At 32.9% G+C, this 21,933-nt stretch overlaps 5 protein-coding genes and 3 pseudogenes across 8 annotated transcripts, besides 2 other annotated features; 3 read left to right on the plus strand and 5 right to left on the minus strand.

Annotated features, from left to right (window-relative positions):
- Positions 1-14,741: part of a mobile genetic element that runs on past the window's edge.
- TVAGG3_0951580 lies at positions 2,134-2,550 on the plus strand (annotated as a pseudogene). The gene has a single exon. A coding segment is annotated over exon 1 (417 nt).
- On the minus strand, positions 4,374-4,827 carry TVAGG3_0951590 (annotated as a pseudogene). The gene has a single exon. A coding segment is annotated over exon 1 (454 nt).
- Positions 6,858-7,488, minus strand: TVAGG3_0951600 (organellar and viral DNA polymerase type B; the record flags this gene model as incomplete). Its single annotated transcript, XM_051253259.1, has 1 exon — positions 6,858-7,488. A coding segment is annotated over one exon (631 nt), but the record flags the coding sequence as incomplete, so codon positions are not given.
- TVAGG3_0951610 (DNA/RNA polymerases family) lies at positions 9,410-11,548 on the minus strand (the record flags this gene model as incomplete). Its single annotated transcript, XM_051253260.1, has 1 exon — positions 9,410-11,548. One exon carries the CDS (start codon positions 11,546-11,548, stop codon positions 9,410-9,412), a length of 2,139 nt encoding a protein of 712 aa, XP_051078834.1.
- On the minus strand, positions 11,596-12,198 carry TVAGG3_0951620 (phage tail repeat-like family; the record flags this gene model as incomplete). The annotated part of the gene is made up of 1 exon (XM_051253261.1): positions 11,596-12,198. The coding sequence occupies one exon, from the start codon at positions 12,196-12,198 to the stop codon at positions 11,596-11,598; it is 603 nt and encodes a 200-aa protein (XP_051078835.1).
- Positions 13,252-13,770, plus strand: TVAGG3_0951630 (uncharacterized protein; the record flags this gene model as incomplete). Its single annotated transcript, XM_051253262.1, has 1 exon — positions 13,252-13,770. One exon carries the CDS (start codon positions 13,252-13,254, stop codon positions 13,768-13,770), a length of 519 nt encoding a protein of 172 aa, XP_051078836.1.
- Positions 14,742-16,047: 1,306 nt separating the features above from the next.
- TVAGG3_0951640 (serine threonine-protein phosphatase family) lies at positions 16,048-16,290 on the minus strand (the record flags this gene model as incomplete). The annotated part of the gene is made up of 1 exon (XM_051253263.1): positions 16,048-16,290. The coding sequence occupies one exon, from the start codon at positions 16,288-16,290 to the stop codon at positions 16,048-16,050; it is 243 nt and encodes an 80-aa protein (XP_051078837.1).
- Positions 16,291-19,109: 2,819 nt separating this feature from the next.
- Positions 19,110-21,933: part of a mobile genetic element that runs on past the window's edge.
- On the plus strand, positions 20,366-21,431 carry TVAGG3_0951660 (annotated as a pseudogene). The gene has a single exon. A coding segment is annotated over exon 1 (1,066 nt).

Genomic DNA, 21,933 nt, shown 5'->3' on the forward strand with positions numbered 1-21,933 from the left:
TTAGATGAAGTTCTTCTCCACTTTCAGAAAAACTTTTAAATATATATAAATGGCAGAAGATATAATGGTTTATACTATTACGACTAAAAACCCTGAGTCATATAATTCTATAACAACAAACTTACAAAGTCCTCAAGGACGGTATTGTAAACTAACTTTAAACACAATGACGACTAAAGCCTGTTTTGCTCTTTTGACACCAGAAGACTTTATTGTTGTGAATGGTAAAAAATACTCCTTTGAAGATACTTACTCAGATATACCACCAACAGGTTTTGTTGACTTATTTAATACTTTAAGTACGGGTGTAACATGTGCTGCAACTAGAGCAGGTTTCATTATGTTTGGATGTCCGACTGAGTTTACTATAAACAATATGAGCTATAATACAAAACTTATATCTGGTTTTTACTACCAAACAGTTTCCTATAACAGGAAAAGGTGTCATACAAGGAATGTCTATTCCATTGACATTAAGCACACCAATCTATATATATTGTTTCAAACTTAGGTTCAAAGTGTTATTCGAATGTCGACAGAAACTATTATGACCAAAAGATACTTATGCGTATAAACAATACTTCTCTGCTGGTTTGCCTATTGTTCATTCGAATGCAGAATTTTCAACCTTAGTGAACTCAAACACTTTGGCAAGTATAACGTTGACATTAGTTGACGCAAACTTTGTTCCTGTAAAACTTTTATGTCCTATGTATTTGTCAATGACGGCAGAAAGTTTCGAATTGGAAGATGCAACTGGTGAAAGTATTGTATTACAAGAACAACTTCAACAACAAATAGCTCAAGAACAACAAATGCAACAACAAAGTCAAGAATAAAAAAATATTTTTTTTATTTTTATAAAAATGTACAGAATAGATGTTTCAGATTTTTATGACTTCCAAGCATTCAGAAATATGTGTCCATTTCGAGACTATAACAAAGCAGTCGAGAATTTGAAACGTTTAGTCATTTATGTCGACTCTGCCCCAGAATGTTATGTTATGAAGAATGGGATGTTGTCTTTAACAAACCAAGAGCAACAATAGTTTCAGAACAAGAATGTAGACAGAAACTTAAGAAAATAAAAAGTCGTACAAGTTGGCATGAAGATGTTAGATGCTTGGGATATCTTATTGTCAAAGTTAGAAGATTTTTCAGTTCGAGGTATAAAGTTCTATACACCTTCTCCAAACTTCTATTCTATCTTCACTGGATATAAATATGAACAAGTAGAATGGAAAGAAAATATTATAGAAGCTTGGTTAGACCATGTCAAAGAAATTATATGCAATGGAAACGAAAGAGTCTATGAGTATATCTTATGTTGGTTTGCAAACATCTTACAACATCCAAGTGCTAAAAATGAAACTGCTCTCATTATAATTGGAAAACAAGGAACTGGTAAGAATACTTTCTTTACAGATATTTTGTGCAAACATTAGAAGGTTATTCGAACCTAATATGACAAACTTAGAAAACATCTGTGGCAAGTTTAACTCCTCAATAGAGAATATGAAACTTATAGTTTGCAATGAACTTCAAAGTATAGATACAACAAAAGTTTTGAACTCAGATGCTTTGAAGAGTCTTATAACAGATAAAGTTGGAGTTGTTGAAAGAAAATATAAAGACCAAAGAGTTTGTGAAAATGTTGCAAACTTCATTATGGTTTCAAACAATGCTGTTCCGATGAAGTAGAAAGTTCTGACAGAAGATATGTAGTTGTCAGAACGTCAGATTCTCATATGCAAGATACAGAATATTTTGACGACTTAGCAGAAACTTTGACATCTGACTTTACAACCACTTGTTCTCATATTTTATGACATTAGATATTTCAAAGTTCAATCCAAGACAAAATTCCACATACCGAAGAGAGACAAACATTGTTAGAAGCAAACAAGAGTGTATATGAACTGTTCATAGATGAAACTGACTTGTGTCATTAGATGAAAGGTCATTGTACGATTCGTATAAACAATATTGTCAAGAATATGGTATATATGGCAGCTTCTAAACGAACATTCTTGGCAAATGTCAAAAGTCTTTTAGATGTTCAGAATGGTGTATATACAAAGAAAAATTTTTCTGAGTAAATTTAAAAAAAATCTTTTTTATCCGATAGAAAAGATGGCAAAATTCATCTCAGTAAATAAGTACATGACAGAGTCAAAGATAAGTTAGCTCCATTCGCATATTTGAATGTTACTTCTACAATTTTGAAAAGTCTACATTTGACAAAATTTGGAACATTGCACCAGTTAAGTTTGCTGTTGTTAGAAAAAGTGGTGCAACTTTTGAAGACTTATACATTGACGGTATGTTGACAGTCAAAGAAAATTTTGACAGAAGTTCTCAAACTCGAAGAAGGTAAAGCATACAAACTTGTTATACCTTATAACCAAAAGAAAGCAGACGACTATGAATATTATGAGTCTAAGATAGTTGAAGTTCAAGGTAAAATTGGGTAAAAAGATTTTAGAGTCTAAGCCAGTGTTTGCTCCTAAAGAGGAAGAGAACATTGACATTGACCCAGAAATGTTCTAAAAATAAAATTTTATTTTTACATGTCAAATTTCTTTTTTTCTGGAAACTGGCTCTTGGTTCTTTCTTCTCTTCTACTTTTTTCTTCTTTCTTTTCTTTCTTTTCTTCTTCTTCTTTTCTGGTGGAGTTATGTCAAATTTGGCGCAACCATATTTATGTAAAAGTTCTTTGTCCTTTAATAGCTCTTCTATCTGTTTTTCTATTTCATCTTCAAGAACAGCGCATGTGTCTTCTTTGCATTCTAAGAAGTTTTGTTGGACTTCATCTCTCCAATCGGCGTCATCTCTGTCAACAAGTCTGTCATTGACAAAACTTAAAGACTTCTCTGCCTAATGTTTTATGGTTCTTGTCATATTCCCAGAAACAGAACTTTAGAACAAATTCACCTTTCTTGTTTACACTATGTAAGATTTTATGGTCGACAGATGTTTTGCTGTCAAAAGTTGTCTCGAATATAGATAGCGAAATCGCTAGACATTTTCTAAAAGATAAAAATTTTAATTTTTCTAAAAATATGTTAGAAAAAAAGTTTGCTGACATTGACAAGAAATTTGAGAATGTTTTAAACAAGAACAAGAGGAAGTTAGAAAATGCTCAGATAAAGCCTATACATGACAAGTTCTTATTTGCTCAGAATGGTATAACAGGTCTAATTGCACCACCTGGGTCGGGTAAGACTTTCACTTATCTTAAAATGGCTGCACAACAACAAGAACTAGATGAGAAGAACCCATTCTATGAGTTAGTTGTTATTTGTAGTACTTCTGGTCAATTTGACCAAACCGTCAATTCGTTCAAAGATATTATAAAGAAGTCTAAGTTAGTATGTATAAAGATACTGAGTTGTTAGATTGGATAAAGAAGTACCAAAGAAGAGTTTTGAAGTATAATGCTATAAATGAGTATATAAATTCTAAGTTTAAAGACCCAAATGAGGAAATGCAGAGAATATTAGAGAAGAAACACTTCAGAAACAAACAGAAAGAGATAGAATACATTTCGAAGAAATTGCAATCTTACGATTGGAAGACTTACCCTCATAGGTGTCTTCTTATCTTAGATGATTTGCCTCTCATCCTTTGTTAAGAATAGAGAACAAGACATGTGTCGAATTCTTAAGAAGCTCAGACACTTTAACATCTCAGTTGTCATTTGTGTACAGACAGCAAAGAGTTTAAGTAAGGATGTTAAAAGAATACTTACTGACATTATACTTTTCCCCGGATTGTCCGAAGACGATTTCATGGAACTTATGAAAGAGTCCATGGCAGGTAAGTTTGACAGACATGAACTATGGAGAAGTACAAAGTCATACAAGACCCTCATACTTCTTTCAGAATTCATATCTACGCAAACAAAGTTCAAATTGTAAAAAGTCAAGCGAAAAAAGTAAGTTTTAGTCTTAGTAAGTCTGTTGTGGTGCTGGGGCTGTCGGTTCTTCTGGCTTTGGAAGGCATTCAGGAAGAGGAACGTCAGTCATCCGTTTGTGTCCTGTCGGAAGGAAGAACTTTTCCTGTCGGAAGGAAAACTTTTCCTGTTGGAAGGAAAAATTTTCCTGTCGGATGGAAAAATTTTTTCCTGAAGTTCGACCAAAAAGTTCTCAATTTTCGAAAATTTGAATGGTTTACGGACGGACAACTGGAAAATTTTTTCTTGTCGGATGGAAAATTTTTTCTTGTTGTCGGGAAATTTTTTTCTGTTGGAAGGGAAAATATTTTTCTGTCGGATGGAAGGACTCGGAATGCCAGAAGGATTTGACAAGCCAATTTACTTTATAGAGCTACCTGAGCCATCTGAAGTCAAGCTTGAAAAATAAATGGTTCATCTACCCTACTTGTTTGAAGTTGTCAAAATACTCTGTTATTTTTTCCTTTAACAATGGCAAATCTTCTTTGAAGGTAAGTATTGTACAACCTTTCATATCATAGTGTGTTTGAGGTAACGTATCTTGAACTATTTGTTTCACATCTTCATTCGGTGTCATTGAAATCGGTAAGTTTTCGCGATAGAACCAATTTCTGTCAGATTTGTAAATCTTAGCAAGGTCGTAAAAGCTTTTGTTGTTTCTTCTGACTAAATGCAACATAACCATATCTCTGTCTTCTTCATTTTCCATCTCTTCAGTATAAATCATATACTTATAGTTCTTTTCCTTCCTTTTGGTACCGAACGTGGTATTCTTTTCTGAATGCTTTTTGTCTTTTGCTTCATGCTTCATCTTTTGCTTCAAGCTTGTTCTCTAGCTCTTCACGTTCTTGTCTATGAATTTCATCTAACATCATGAAAATTAACAAGCGTAACGAGGTGAAGCCCACATTGCAACAGCATTTACAAGAAGTCTATGTACATAATATCCTCTTAAATTTATTGGCAAATTCTTACGATTTTCGTACGGAATCTCATTCCTCGGTTTTTCGAGGGTAGCAAACATATGAGGAAATTCTTCTAAAAGTTCTTTTGTCTGTTGGTTTTCAAACCAATGATATGCTTGCTTTGTAGAACGAAGAGCGTTCAAAATACTTTGCATCTGGTACATATCGTCTTTGACCGAACGAATGAGACGTAACTGTTTGTTATACTGTATGTACTCGTATTCTTCATTTATAGCTTCATGAACTATAACTGTTGTTGTGTTCTCTGATGTTGACATATCTGTCCTTACATACAAAATAAAAAAATAAATAAAAATAAAAACTAACTTTATTTTCTACTTTCACAAAAGACCAAAAATAAACGCTTTACATGTATTTTCAGCAACTTCGTCAAATAATTTTATAGCTTTATCTATCTCATCTACTTCAAACGTTTTTTACCTTTTATGGGAGCACCATACATTTTCTCAAACTTTCAAGTAGTTCTGTTTCTGCAGCTCTCATATCGTTAACGAACACAACCTTGACTCTATTGACTGTACTGTCATATCTTTGAGTTATATTATATGTTCTTCCTATCTTATATCTCTTTGTATTGAAGTCCTTCGGTTTCTGAACGATGTAAAGTAAGCCTTCACTGCAACGTTCTGAGTCGAATAAACCATATGTTATGAAGTTATATCCAACAACTGGGTCTAACCATAACAAAACTATTGGTATAAGACTTTTGTCGATGAGATATGCTGTAGTTCCATAGAATCTTACCGATATCATAAGCTCAGGATTTCTTGTCAAAATTTCTGAGTAGAAGCAATTTTAACCCAGTCGTTTGTTTTCTTCCAGATGGAGATATAATGTCTGACAAAGAATATTTGTTGTATTTCTTTGAGTATCTTACGTTTAAATCACCTATTCTAACCAATTTAGTGTTATTGTCTATCTTTTTAACTGTTTCAAACTCAGTGTTTGTCATATATGTTCTTACATACAAAATAAAAAAATATTTTACAAAAAACTAACTTTATTTTTTCTGTCTTAAGGAAATTCATGATTTTCATAGAGTTTTGGCGACTAAGTTTTTTTTCCCTGGTCGCTGTTCTTCACGATTTTCATGTGTTTTAGGCAAGGCCGGTAAAATCCGGTCTAGAGAAATTTCACGATTTTCATACGGAATCTCTTCTCTCGGTTTTCCGAGGGAAGCAATCTTATGCCATTTTACTCAGATTTTTGGTCATTTTTTTCAGTAAAAATAATGTTTAGGGTAGAAGGTTAGATCTAACCTCCTTTCTACCCTCTTTTCTCACCTCATGAATTTTCATGATTTCATCGAAACTAAACGTAAATGTTTTGTCAAGACTTCTTCGTAAATGTTTTGTCAAGACTTCTTCATCGTACATTCTTTGTCATGATTTCATCGAAACTAAACGTAAATGTTTTGTCAAACATGAACATACATGTTTTGTCAAGACTTCTTCATCGTACATTCTTTGTCATGATTTCATCGAAACTAAACATACATGTTTTGTCAAGACTTCTTCATCGTAATGAGCGTAAATCAGACAAAAATAATGTTTAGGGTAGAAGGTTAGATCTAACCTCCTTTCTACCCTCTTTTCTACCCCAGTTATTTTATAAGCGTTTTACATGGTAAACGTTATGAATTCGTGAGACTTTAAACAGTTTTGTAGCTTCTATTTCTTCTTTTAGTACATCGAATGTTTTAACGATACCGAAAGTTTCTTTATACTTCTTCTTGACGTCAGATAGAAGGAAATCTTCTGCTGTTGGATAGTTTTTGTTCAAAAATTCTAACATGTCCATTTTATCTTCTGCTGGTTTTTCTGCTTCTTTCTTTAAGTCTGCATAGTCGTTTCTCATTCTTTCTATCTCTTTGACGGAGTAGTTATATTTCCTCATTGCTGCTTTACATTTAGAACATTGCGGGTTCATTTTTGCGTTATATTCTGAAACCTTACCTGCTAAAACAACTAAGGCGTCAATGGTTTTCTTTAACTCAAAAGCTGCTGGTTTTATCTGTTCATTCCATACCTTACCTCTTCTATCTTTATCTCTTATCTGCCATACACATTCAGCAACTAACGAAACAAAGTTGTCGTAGGTCTTAAACTCCCGGGTTTTGTAAAGGTCAGAAACATTCTTATATACTATGTCGCAATCTTTGTCCATAACCTTATGGTTGCAATGAAATCCTAGAAACTCATAGTTTACCTTTCGTATGAACTTCTTTATTTCTACTGAGTCAGTTGCTTTGACTTCTATTTCGTCGAATTCAGGAATAGTGAGTTTTTGTTGTTGGATTTCAGGCAATTTGGGTAAATGGTCAATAATGTCCTGCATTTCATAAAGATACTGTTCATTTGTTTCATCTTTCGCACTACAGTCTAAATTACTTGTTAAAAGTTCTTGCTTTATCTTCTGGATTTCTGTTTCGAAAGTATATGAAGAAGGAATGAAGCTTTTCATCTCTACTAACATAGATGTTGGATTCATGACTAAAGAGTTTGGTGCTGTAGTTGTTTGAATTGTTGTTGTGCCGATTGTTGACATTTTATTTTTTTATACAAAATAAAAAAATAAAAAAAATAAAACTAACTTTATTTTTTATTTCGGGAAAATTCATGAAAATTCAAGAGGGTAGAAAAGAGGGTAGAAAGGAGGGTAGATCTAACCTTCTACCCTAAACATTATTTTTGGGTCCTTTACACTCATTTACGAAAAAGTCTTGACAAAACATTTACGAAGAAGTCTTGACAAAACATTTACGAAGAAGTCTTGACAAAACATTTACGAAGAAGTCTTGACAAAACATTTACGCTCATTACGAAGAAGTCTTGACAAAACATTTACGAAGAAGTCTTGACAAAACATTTACGAAGAAGTCTTGACAAAACATTTACGATGAAATCATGAAAATTCAAGAGGGTAGAAAAGAGGTTAGATCTAACCTTCTACCCTAAATTATATTTTTGGTCCGGGAACAAAATGAACGAGGTCAGGATGTATGCAAATACCTTTGAATTCATTCATAACACCCTTTGTAAGCTCATAAAATGCTTGTTTTGAGGTCGAGCCACTTTTGGCTCCACCGTATTCTTTCAACCAAAACTCAAGAATTTCCTGCATGAATTTTATATAAAAACCAACCGTCTGAATTCAGACGGTTGCTATATTCTTCACAAAACATTTACGTTTAGTTTACGAAGAAGTCATGACAAAACATATACGAAAAAGTCTTGACAAAGCATGTACGAAGAAGTCATGACAAAACATGTACGTTCATGTTTGACAAAGCATGTACGAAGAAGTCATGACAAAACATGTACGATGAAGTCATGACAAAACATATACGAAGAAGTCTTGACAAAACATTTACGATGAAATCATGACAAAACATATACGAAGAAGTCATGAGTTTTCTACGATGTTAGAAAAAATGTTATTTTCTAATATCTTCACATTCAATACTTTTTCAGCACTTTTCCGTAGTTATATATGAAAGACAATTCGAGATAAAAGTCATAGTACAATGGAATAATATGTTGCACACCATTTGTTGTGAACCAAACTTGAAAGTCAGAGAAACTGTTACTAGGTGGTTCGTAGAATTTAGAAGCAAAGTCATAAAAGTCCTTACCAATACATAGAAAACTATTGTTGCTTGAACTGAAACTTGCATGACACATAACATTTTGAGGGTCAAACACGTTTCTATAAACTGTCAAATCTGCTGGTGGAAGTATAAATTTAAATGGACCATCTGGTGGTAATGGTTCGTTCTGGTTTAGTAACCGAAGAAATTGTGCCCAAGAACGTTTGTCTACCTCCCAAAATAAAAACTCTGTATCTCTTGGAGGGTTAATTTCAATCTTTTGAAATGAAACGGTGGAGTTCATCTTGTCATATTCTAGTTTCAGATAGTATGTTCCATTTAGTAAAGAGTCGTGTTTTTCTTGAAATTCCCAATAATATTTGTTCATTTGAGTTTGAAAGTCATTTAGAGTTTTTTCAAGACTTTCGTCTGAACGAATTGTAAAGATCCTCATTTCGTCAAATTTGTCTATTAGACCATCAGAACCTTTATACTGCCCATGAAAATATACTGCGAACATAAATGCGTTAGTTCTATTTGAAAACAAAACTCTTCTAAATCCTATTGCCTTTGCATCTGAAGGACTTTGAAGCCAACGAATTGGATAGTCAAACCTGTATGTTCGGGATGAAATTTCTTCATCTGATATTGTCCTACCAGCATTTGTAAAGATATAGTCTAACGGTTTTGTATCTGCTACTTTTGTTCTTTGTTTTTCAACCTGAAGCATTTAATATATGTAAAAATATATTGTTTTAAAATGGTATGCCATTTCATATTTCTCATCTAACAAACAAGTTTCCCAACGGTCTTCTCCAACAAACTCAGCGTACATTTCAAATAAAATAAAAAAAATGTCACTTTTTTAAAAATAAATTTTTATTTCATGCAATGTTTTATTTCTGTGCCGTCTTCAAGTATGCCCCAGTACTTACGCTTGGAGAGGACATGAACTTCGGAAAATACCTTATCTAGCTTAAAACAGCCCATCTTTTCACCGACCATTCCCATTTCAATGAGTTTGTTATAGCCTTCTTCGTTCGTCATGAGTGCGTCAATGTTCTCATAGTAAACCACAACTTTCGATTTGACTTCGGAGAAGAATTTGTTGTAGTTGTCCAGGACTGCCTTTGCGAACTGTGGGTAAGACCAATGTTCGACAATAGGTTTTAATGTGGTTACTAAGCCACTTTGACCTTGAGTGAATTCGTACTTCAAAACAAAAGGAGAAAACCTTTCAACAAAGTTGTCGACCTTCTCATAATGTTTACTCTTCATCTCTTGAGGTTTTTTAATGGAATATCCCCATGTCGAATTCATAAGCAATTTGAGTGTCATTGCAAGTTTGGGGTTTGAAGCTTTCCTAATATCATACAGTTGTTGTATGACTTTTCCAACTGTATAGTTCCTTCCCGGGAACTCACCATCTTCGTTTGGAATTCCAGTCGGAATATATTGGACAAACCTCATGTATGCAGCGTTAAGGTCGACATAGTATATCTTTTCATCTGAGTCGAACTTGTCGCAACCAATTGGTCCAGTTTGTGGAAATTCAAGTGAGTCTCTTATCTTCTGAGAAACTTCTCCTGTTATCTCATAAACATCGTCGAAGCAACCTGTTTCATATAAAACCTTCTGACCTAACTCAGATGCTCTCCAATACAATTTGACGTCAATTGGATGTCTCAATGGAAGTTTGTTTATAGCATCTTGAAGTTCTTGCAACCTCATTGGAAGTTCTTCTGGTTCAGGTTGGTATCCGAACAATCCAACTCCTTTTGGAATTGTGTACTTCTTTTGTACTAGAACTTTGTCTGGAACAACTTTTGGTCTTGCTAACAGTGAAAAGTTTGTTTCGTCTTTTGGTACAAAAGTTTCTGTCAGCTTGTCATCTGGAATTGGTTCCAACAAACCTTTCTCGAAAAGAATGTTTACAGCTCTGACAATGTTGCACTTGCCTTTTCCGAACAATGGGTTTGTAAGACTTTCGTTCAACATGAAGTGGTTGTGGGCAATTACAATCTTCAACCATGGTAAATTGAACTCAACAACATAGTCGTCATGTGAAGAACCTTTAGCTGTAGGTATGCTGACTCGGATATTGACATTTGCCAACGGTGCAATTTTTGCCAATTGACCTCTGAGAATGTACCTTGTCTTCACACATGACTCAAGATACTTCATCTTCTCTTCTGTAACAAGACCAGAGTTCCTGAGACATGTAAGAATGCAAGGTTCATTGACAATTGTTTCAATTGAATTGTAAATTCCATACCTTGTCAAGTCAATGTCAGACTTATTTATGAAGGGGAAGTATCCAGCATGTTGTCTGACTGCTTGAGGGTTAGGTTGGTACCATTCGAACTTGACACTTGCAATTCCTTCAATTGCATTCAAAATGTCTGAGTCGGAGTCAACCATTTGTTCTCTCTTTGTAGTCTTGAAAGCGTCAAGAAGTTTTGCAGCTGTTGTGACATTGCCATTTGCATAGTAAATGTGACCATCCAAATCTGTTATGGTCAATCTGAGATTGTATCCTTTCTTATTTCCATCTTGAATTGCAGCAAGTACACCCATGAAGCCTTCTTTGTTCTTTCCTTCGTCAAAGTTTACTGTAAAGGTTCGACCAGATGTAATTTGACTTCTAACTTCACGATACTTCTCATATGCATATCTTGTTCTTTCCATGGGAGCATGACCATCCTCTGCACTACCTTTTTTCCTTCTCAAAGGATGCAATTGTTCGTCATGTTTCCAGTAGAATCTGGCAAAGCCGTCGTGTCCTTCAACTTGAGGTTCACTAACATCGAAAGGCATGTCCATAAGACGTTCTTCTTCTAACCTCTCTAGTCTGTTTGGATAATTTGCACGTGCTGTTTCCAAATCCATTTCGTAGCGAAGACCAGCCAGTTTGTCATAGACTTTTATGGGTCTTCCCTTCCTATATTTAAACTTCTTCGAAACTCTCCAACCATATCTTTGCAACTCTGCTTTTATTCTAGCAGATTTTCTATCCATTCTATATGGGGGCATTTTTATAAAAATAAAAAAATGTTTTTTTTTCTTTACTTTACATAACCACCTGCTGCCATAAGTCTTTGACGCCAACCCATACCAGCTAATGAAGGTTGACTTGGTTTAGTTTGGAAACTAAACTTTGGTTTTGGTTTATCTTCAGTTTTTGGTTTATCTTCAGTTTTTGGTTTTTCTTCTTCTATCGGTTTTTCGTCACTTTTCGGTTCCTTTGACTTTACCTCACTTGCAGGAACAGTTGTGTCGTCAACATCTTCATAAATATCATATGCCATTTGTTTTTGTTTTCCTTTCAACTTTTTGTGTTTGTTGTAAAGTTTAGAATATTTCGACTCTAAGTCAATGAGATGTTCTATAATGAACTGTTGGTCAGTGAAGTAAACTTTTCCATCTGTTGTCTCGAAAGCTCCTTCAGACTTCAATATTTTATTTGTGAGAGTCTGTTTCTTTTTTGAGATACTAGCCGTTCCATTTTTATGAAAAGTGACTTTGTAGTTAGGGTTTGTATTTCCAGACCTGGCACTTTCTATTATTGAATTTTTCTCTTCATCTGTAAGTTCTTTGACAGGTTTTGACAATGGTTCTGAACTTTTTGTTTGTGGTGTCAAATCTACCGTTTCAACTTCTTCGGTCATTTCATCTCAGTAAAAAAATTTTAGTTTGGTTTGTTTTCAACTGGTTGTTGTTTGTTTTTTAAGTCGGTCTAAACTTCCTGAGGTATAGGAAGAACTTGACAAACACGTTGTGTAACTGCTGGAAGTCGACAAATCCATCTTGAACCCATTTGTCTCAATGCTGTATTGTTCATTTCATCTCAGTAAAAAACTTTACATTCCCCACGTTTGAGGCGGTTGAGGTTGGTTTATTGTTTACCCATTGTTGTGCATGGTTATATCCTCTGTTAAAGAATCTTTCACCTTGGTCCATATAGTGTCCTGCTTGGTTATAGTAGTCATTTGCTTTGTTATAATAGTTTCCTGCTTGTCTTCCTACATTGTCCATCCATCCTTGAACTTTTCCTCTTGTTTCAGGATTTGGAATAAGATTTGCTGCATCTCGTGCTACATCCCAACCTTTCTGTACAGTTTGTATAATAGGTTGTGCTTTCTCTTTAAGTATACCTAATGTACTCAAAATCTTCCTTCCAACTCCAAATACACCTCTGGCTATTGTTCCCACTGCGGGCAAAAATCTGGATGCAACTCCTGCTAATGCGCCAAATAAACCCATTTCTTATGGGTTAAAAAATGACGAATCCAAACAAGGACCCCTATGTTTCTAAGGCAACAAAAAAAGCACTCATGATAAAAATCTTTAGTTCAACACCAAATGCTTGGTTTATGGATATCTTGGAAAACATTCCGAGGTATAGAGAAGATGGACCACCATACTGGCTAATATTTGTCGGTCAAAACACAAGATACTGTGAAGCCATACCATTATGGTCCAAAAATATTTTAGATGTGAAAACTGCTTTGACAATATTCGTTGACAAATACCATCCAACAAAACTGACATCTGACTGTGAAAGTTCTTTCAAATCAGATGATGTAAAAAACTATCTGCGTTCAAAAAATGTAAACCAATATTTCATTGTCGACCAAAACCATTCTGCTCTTGGTGTCATTGACGGTTGTATAAAAATGTTAAGAGACTTAAACCAACCACAAGGTGGTGAAGCAAATGAAATGTCATATGACGACAAATATAGACACTTCTCCATGGCAAAGATGAGACAAGTTTTAAATATTTACAATAGCCGTAAACAAAAAGGTTTGGGAAACCACTCCCCCGAAGAAATGAAAAACAACCCTGACTTAGAGAAAGACTATATATTTAATAATTTAGTCAAAAGAGACAAACAAGAAAGAATGCCGGGCTTCAAACTTAAGAAAGGCGACAAAGTAAAAATAGAAATACCTAAACGCGACCCATATGAAAATACTATTGACTATGACAACAATGGGAACCCGACAGGTACTCACATTCGTGTTCGTAAAAATAGAAGAAAGTATACAAGAGAATATTATGAAGTTTTAGGCAAACATGGCAAAATGTACAGACTGCAAGCAGAAGATAAAACTACTATTGTCAGACCTCGTTTCAAACTTGTCAAAGTTCAAGGTGGTATACTTTCAAAGACAGTTCCTAACAAATATAAGACAACTCCTGACGAATATGCTAAAGAAGTTGAAAATGACGACTAAGCATTTCTATACCATGCGTAAACTGTCATGTAAGGTGGCATGTAGTCTTTACTTTGTCCCGTTGTTTGCGTATATCCCGAAACGCGATGTGTATGGTTTCCATCTCCCTGAGTGTCACCCCAGAAACAATTTATAGCAAACTGAACGTCGTCTTTAACATCATATCCTTTACCTTTTTTCATTGCTGACCAATCCCAAAATTTATGCTTATGCCAACCTGCTTGAGATGTACTTAAATCTATGTAGTGACTGTGCGCAGGTAAATTTTCACCTGAAATCGTTTTACTTCCTCCTGTTTCCTTTGAAGAGTTTGCACAATACAAAAACCTGTCGACTATTTGAGTCCAAGTTCCAAAACCCAGAACTGTTTCTGGTCTGGTAGAGTTCATTGACGTATAAATAGAGCCTATAGGATATAATGTTTGAAGTATTTCTGTCTTTAATGTTTGAAGCTCTGTTTTGTCTGCTTTCTTGTCATATAAATCTTGAGCAGTGAATTTAATATTATGTTCATCCTTCATGACATAAACATCATTACATCTAATGTTTCTCATCGTCGTTATGTCGTCATCCGATGTTAAACCTTGTGGAAAGTTAGGAGGTTTACAATATAATACATCCCCACCAGTTTCTTCAACCGTTCCTTCAATACTTTCTATAGCAACAGTTGTAAAACTTGTATGTGTATGAGTCTTATTTGCTTTCTTCTCTAACTCATCGTTAACATAAGTTTTATCTGCTTTAAGGTCTAAACATCCTGAAACCCATCCTGTATCGGCTTTAGTTTTTAAAATCTTCGATGTCCGTTCATGGTACCAGTCAACCCTTTCTATAATTTCTTTATCTTTTTCATCCACATATTCCTTATCTGCTTTCTTCTCTAACGCACTAGCCACAAGTTCCTCATCCGCTTTCTTTTCAAGGCTAACGTTTAAGTTTGTTATTTCAGATATAGAATGTGTATGAGTCTTTTTAGAATATTCGTTTTCAGCTCTTGTCACTTCACTTGACATTTTATTGTCAACATATGTTTTGTCTGCTAGTTCAGGATGAGTATGTTCTTTTGTTGCATAAGCATTGTTAGCTCTTTCTTCTTCTTTTGCTATTGCATCGTCTACATATTCTTTGTCAGCTTTGTTGTCAACATCTGCTTTCAAAGAAGTTCATTTATAGGTTTCTCGTTTAAAGTTCCTTTTGTTGGATTTATACAGACAGTATTGTTTCTTCTTGTCTTGAAATAGAAACTCATCTGTTAAAGGGTTTAATGTCAGTTTTAAGTTTCCTTCTTTCAATGACTCAGATATCTTAGAATAGTTTGAAAAGTTTGTTGTGTTCTTATTTAGAGCTTGCATAATGAGTTGTCGGTTGTGTTGTATTTCTCTCATGGAAGCATATCTTTCGACATTTTTATTCTAGATAAAATATGCTTCCAATAGAAAAAGAAAATTCAAGAGTTGCTACAACTAAACCATTAGATGAACTTTTTACTAATGTCGGTCAAAAGTTTGAGACAGAGACCGTAAAGCATGAAGGCTATCGTTTTGACTACCCATTAAGATGGTTAAGAGACCCATCTGTCACAAAAGCTATTGGCTTTCGTAGAATGAAGTTCATTTCAGAAGCCATACATGGTTTCCCATTTACGGTCGGTTTTGAAGTTCGATACTATAACAAAGAAAAACATACGTATGAGAAATTTGAACAGGGAAAACTTTTACAAGTTAGTTTGCTTGTAAACTTAGAAAACAACTCTTCAAGCTTTTCAAGAAAAAATAAACGACATCTATCTCGAATATGCAAACAGTATAACATTGACGAAGAGAATACCATCTCGATATTATTTATGACAGGAAAAATGCAACTGTTAAAATCAATAAAATAGAAGACCTTGGAGAAAAACGTTTATATTTCTACAAAATATAACAACTTGGCATGGTATAGATTTATGAGGATGTTTAAATCAGCCTGCAGCATATCCAGTACACCCAGACTTTTATGAAGTCGAAAAACCCTAATGGAACATATGAAATATTTTCGACCCAGATGCTATTATTGTTCATGCTTCATTTTCTGGTGCGCAAAACTCTTTCTTATGTCTGATGAATGACTTTTACGAAAAACCTACAAAGTTATACGAACCACCAAGTGGAAGTATTTCAGACTTTCAAGTATGGTTACTACAGATGGAAGAAAAAGAATAATTCCATTATACCATGCGTTTTTACTTAGAACTTAGTTTCATATACAACTACTATCGAACGGTAAAAATATAATTTTTTAATACGGTTGAGGTGTTGGATTTGGTTGCCAACTAGACTGTGGTGCAGGTTCAGGCTGTTGTATAACAGGAGCTTGTTCTTCTGGTTCAGGGTCTTTAGGTATAATACCAACAAACTGACCTACTCTTTTACCAATATTTTTGACACCGTTCCAAATTCCTCTTCCTACGGTTTTTATTCCATTCCATATACCTCTTCCAACATTTCGAAAGAAGTTTCCTATCTTACTGAAGAAACCCATTTTACTATATGTAAAAATCTAATGTCCGCCTAGTCTCTTACGTTTCTGTTGAGTTCCATAGCATTCTTTAACTGGAGCTCATACATTCTGTTTCTCCTCTGGTAGAAAACATATTCTGGGTCAACTCCTGTGTTTGCGTCATCTGCATAAAGTTTGTTTATATCCCACTTCAGGGTTTGTATAAAACTCTTCCATCTCATATTTGCATACCATTGGTGGCAAACCTAACGCAGCGTCATTTGACATGGCAGTTTGCATTTTACATCTGTTGGCACTTGACCATAGTTTGCCATTGCAGTTTGTATTCTAACTTCATTTGGAATATTCTCTGGGTTTGGTTGTCCAGGTTGCTGTGCATTCGCTAAGTTCTGTGCGTCCATTTAATATTAGATAAAAATATCTCTTACGAGTACATATGCTGAACATTTGCAGGCATTGGTTCATCTTCATATTCTCTGTACTTTTCTGCCACGTCAAATAAATAAATGACACAATGGAAAAACCTAAAACAAGTAGTCCTATTTCAAACCACATTTACTTACTAATAAAATTTCTTTGTTATGACACTTTCTCTCCAGTTTATAGGACCTCTCTCAATATTCTATCTTGTCATATATAAACTCATAGTCATGTATGTCCTCTAACCATCTCATAACGGTTTCCAAAACCACTTTTATCGGATGTAAAGTAAAAATGGATGGTTATGTAAAACGTCTAAAGTTTCTAAAGAGTCTCTCAGAGTCCAGTCTACTTGGTATTGAAAATCCCATGTGTTATAGAACGGGGGGTCCACTATAAAGAAAACATTTTCCTTGTCTTTATATTTTTCATACAAATCTGTCCAATGACATCTCACAAACTCTATACCCTCAATATATTTTCTATGTCCTCTTTGAAAACATTTGTATAGTTAAGATATAAAACTTTTGACATAAGTGTTTCAATGTCATGAACTCTTATAGCACCACTATATAATAGTCTAGCAAGATATACTATCCCAGTTATATATTCTGCTTTTTTCAAAACCTCTCTCACAATATTTTTCTTATCTAATGGTATACGTTCCATCTTACCTATCTGAATCTTTTCTTTTAACTCTTTCATATATTGTTTGTGTCTGGAATATGTTTGAGACGGTTCATATAGTTGTCGAAGTCATTGCATATAATCTTTGAGTCTGGGAATATTAATATGGCACAAATGGGATATATAGAAACTTCCACCGAACAAATCTACAAATGTTAGACCATTCGGTAGTTTCTTAAGTTCTCTCAATATAATATCTTTACATCTACTCTTATTTCCAAAGAACGGTAACGGAGGTTTTGTAAAATTCATTTATATATAATAATAAAAATGTTTTTACCTGAAAAGTGACAGAAAAGTGACAAAACATGAAAACATATATAATTTGTGAAAAGCGACACATTATATAATGTTTTCGACCCAGAAGAAGGCTTCTTCCCAGAAGCAATGGAGGAAGAAGAAGAGTCCTCCGAATAAAAACTTCATTTATACTAAACATCAACATCAGGGCTAGAAGGCACGAAGTGCCTGGAAGCCCCACTACCTTTTTTTGTTTTTTTTTTTTTTTTATAAAACAATGATAAATATTAAATGAAAAAGAATTCTATAAAACAATGATAAATATTAAATGAAAAAGAATTCTATAAAAAAATGATAAATATGAAAAGGATGAGAATAAGTTTCGTGTTAACATCTGAACCATGCTCAACTAGGAATTGGACTATTTCTATTGAATTCCCATTGATTGCAATACTAAGAGGGCATTCATTAAAAAATGATAAACATAAAAAGAAAGAGAATTTCATAAAACAATAATAAATATGAAAAGAAAGAGATTATCATAAAGCAATGATAAATGTGAAAAGAATGAGAATTTCATAAAAGAAAGATAAAAGTAGTAGGATATGACGGGTTTAGTGACTTTTTTTGTTACATCTATATATAGACGATGCATTAAAATATATTTATTTATAAATCATTAAAAAAATTAACATTAATTTTAAAATAATTTATTTTTTTATCTTTTATAAAAGAAGCTATATATAGATGATGTCAGATATTCCGCGATTAATTAAACATCATTTAAATCCTGAATGGGTTAAACTTCAATTTAAAAATGAAGATTGTGAATTATTAAATGAATATGAAAGCCAAAATAAGCTAATGAGGTATAAATATAATGATAAAGAATATTTAATTTCATGGAATCAATGGAGTCATAATCAAAGACCTCATAAACGAGAAGAAGAAATTGAAAATAATGAAATGGAAATCATTGATGACATTAAAGAGGATGGAATTCCTAAATTTTGTAGAAAAACTTTTAGAACTAAGTTAGGAGCATATAAACGTAGAGTATTAAATCCTGAATACATAAAACATTTATTTAAAAAGGAAGACTGTGAATTATTAAACGCTAATGAATATGAAAATGCTAAATCAAAACTGAGATATAAATATATTGGAAGTTATGAAAGGTGTAAAGATAAAGATAAAGTTTATTCAGTTTCATATAATAACTGGCACACGTTAGGGATAAGAAAACATTTAGAGTAGTAGGATATGACGGGTTTAGTGACTTTTTTTGTTACATCTATATATAGACGATGCATTAAAATATATTTATTTATAAATCATTAAAAAATTAACATTAATTTTAAAATAATTTATTTTTTATCTTTTATAAAAGAAGCTATATATAGATGATGTCAGATATTCCGCGATTAATTAAACATTGTTTAAATCCTGAATGGAATCAATGGAGTCATAATCAAAGACCTCATAAACGAGTAAAAGAAATTAGAAATAAATTCTTACGAAAAATTAAAACTTAGTTATGTTTATTATTTTATTTTTTTATTTTGTATGAAATGAGCGTCAAAACTAACAACGTTAAAAAATTAGGATTCACAAACGAGGAAATAAAGGATATATTAGAGGAGGTGGGTTATGAAGTTGATAAATATTATTTAAGAAATTGTAAAAAATTCGCGGAGTTATTAAATGATTTAGATTATGATGGAAAAATGAATAAAGATGATGTTATAAATTTCTTATATCCCACATCTGAAGAAGAAAAAACCTAAAGAACCTGATGTTTTCCCTGAATATTATGAAGAACGGATTAAAGATGATGAATACAATGAAATTGAAAGACTGAAAAAATAAGAGATGAAATAGATGAAAAAATTAAGGAATTAAGAGAAGTTGAAAAATATAATGAAAATGAAGTAGAGGGTTTAATGAATATCCCAGCTTCAGAATCAGAAGTTCAGAAATCTCATGAAGAAAGATATAAAAATTATGTCTCAGAATCAACACAAAATTTATTAGATGGTGAAATAGACGAAACACTTTCAGAAGAAGGTACTAAATTTATTCGTAAACATAAGTTACAATTTATTGATAATGAAGAATACCCTGTATCCTACTTTCACCACCTTTAGATTCCGAAAAATTCAAAAAAGCTCTTAAAAACGTGACATATGCAACTAATACGATTAAGAAAGAAGATCATGATATTTACACAAATTATTATTTAAATAAATGCACAGGTGTTGATAAAGTTTTTGATTTATTAGATAAAATATCAAAAGAAACCATTGGAACTATAAAATTTTGTGTGATTGTGGTTTCATTATTGAAGATACCAATAATGTTTCATATGAAAGAACAGCACCGAAGGAAGACGAAGTGGAAAGGTCTATACCATTCGTTATTAAGAATATAAAAGATATGAAAACGTATAAGCATTATATTTATTCATTTATTTCAGAAAAAATGGAAGCAACCCATAAAACATCTTCTCATCATTTTATAGCTATTCATACATTCCTTTTCAAAGTTGTGAAATTAAATAAGACAGGAATTAGATTTAATGTATCAGGGTACGCATTCTTGAGTAAATTAAAATGTATTCGTCACGTCGCAGATGATAAAAATTTATGTGTTCTTAATTCATTTTATGGGCTTTAAAAAATAAACTTTATTTTTATTTATTTTTTAATTTTTTATTCTTACATAAATGAACAAAAACGGAACAGCTAAAATGAATGATAATCAAATTAGAGCAGAAGGTAGAAGGTTATTTAAACGCTTCTATAACATTCCTGATGGTGTTAATCCTAAAACTCGTAGAAGCTATTTAAATGAAGCAATAGATGCATATGAAGGGTTTGACATTTCATCAGAAAGTGAGAGATTAGCGAGAATGTTAAATGTTAATATTGATTTCTATTATTGTGATCCTCAACCAGAAGACGTGGACATAAATAAGGTAGACTTTCCATTAGTGGAATCAATAATGATAGATCCAGAATTTGAAACAGTAAATATTTTATTAACACAGAGTCCATGTGGAAAACTTCACGCTGACAGAATAACAGACGTTGAAGCACTCACCGGCTATAAAGTTTGTCCATATTGTAAAGAAGAAGTTTATTCTATCCGTGATGATCCAGAAAGGAAAAACCAAAGAAGATTTTTAAAGCATTGTGAGAAATGTAAAGAAAATAATGGAAGATTAATTCAAGACGTTCATTGCAAAAGACACAGCAACCATATGCACCACATATTACGAAACAGAAGATATATCAGTGGTTATTAGCTCACAATTTGCAGAAATATTATAAACCGACAAGATATTATATTACTTTTGACTTTGAAACATTAGAGACTAAAGAAGAATTACAACTTTCTGAGTGTGCAACTTTGAACGCTTACTTAAAACCATTCATGGTATCATCAACGGTTAAATTAAACGATAAAACATATACGAGGAATTTTTGCTTAACTTCGAGTGATTCTTTTATTTCTGATTGGATTGAGTTTTTATTTTCAACCTGTTCATTAGTTGTTGAATCAAATATGACAATACAATGAATTATTGAAGTCGCAAACGGCGGGACTTTGTCCATACATTAAATGAAAAACAGAAGGAAGCATTTAAAGAACTTCTAGATGAGGAATTCAATAAAGTGAATATCATAGGTTTTAATTCGGGAAAGTTTGATTTAAATTTAATTCTTCGTGATTTAAACACTGCAAAATGGAAAATAAAATCAATGCTGGGTTCATCTTCACAATTTAAGCAAATCATTGTAAAGAAAACAAACGTTCCATATGAATTGAGATTTATTGACATCAGAAATTATATAGCGGGTGGGACATTAGACCAATTCACTCAAGATTTCGGAAACAATAAATCACGTGTTAAATCCTTTTTCCCTTATCAATTCATCACATGGGAATTACGAAGAAGAATTATATAAAGGAACCATTCACGAAAGATTCATTTTATTCAGCATTAACTCAAGAAACTATATCAGATAGTGATTATCAAATATATCTCAATGATGCTAAAAATTTTAAGAATAGATTAGAATATTTTATTCATTATTGCAATAAAGATGTTGAAATTATGATTGACCCAATCGATAAAATTATTGAAGAAACATTTGTTTATAAAATTGACATGCTTCATAATCTTTCTTTATCATCGAATGCTTCAATGATTCGTTACGCTTTAGCATATAAAGACTTTAATCCTAATGAAAAATATCCTGAGGAAGAGATAGAATCAAGTTTTGAATTAACGAAAAAGTATTGGAAATATAA

This window comes from Trichomonas vaginalis, chromosome I (assembly GCF_026262505.1).
Source record: "Trichomonas vaginalis G3 chromosome I, whole genome shotgun sequence".
Classification (NCBI taxonomy): domain Eukaryota; phylum Parabasalia; order Trichomonadida; family Trichomonadidae; genus Trichomonas; species Trichomonas vaginalis.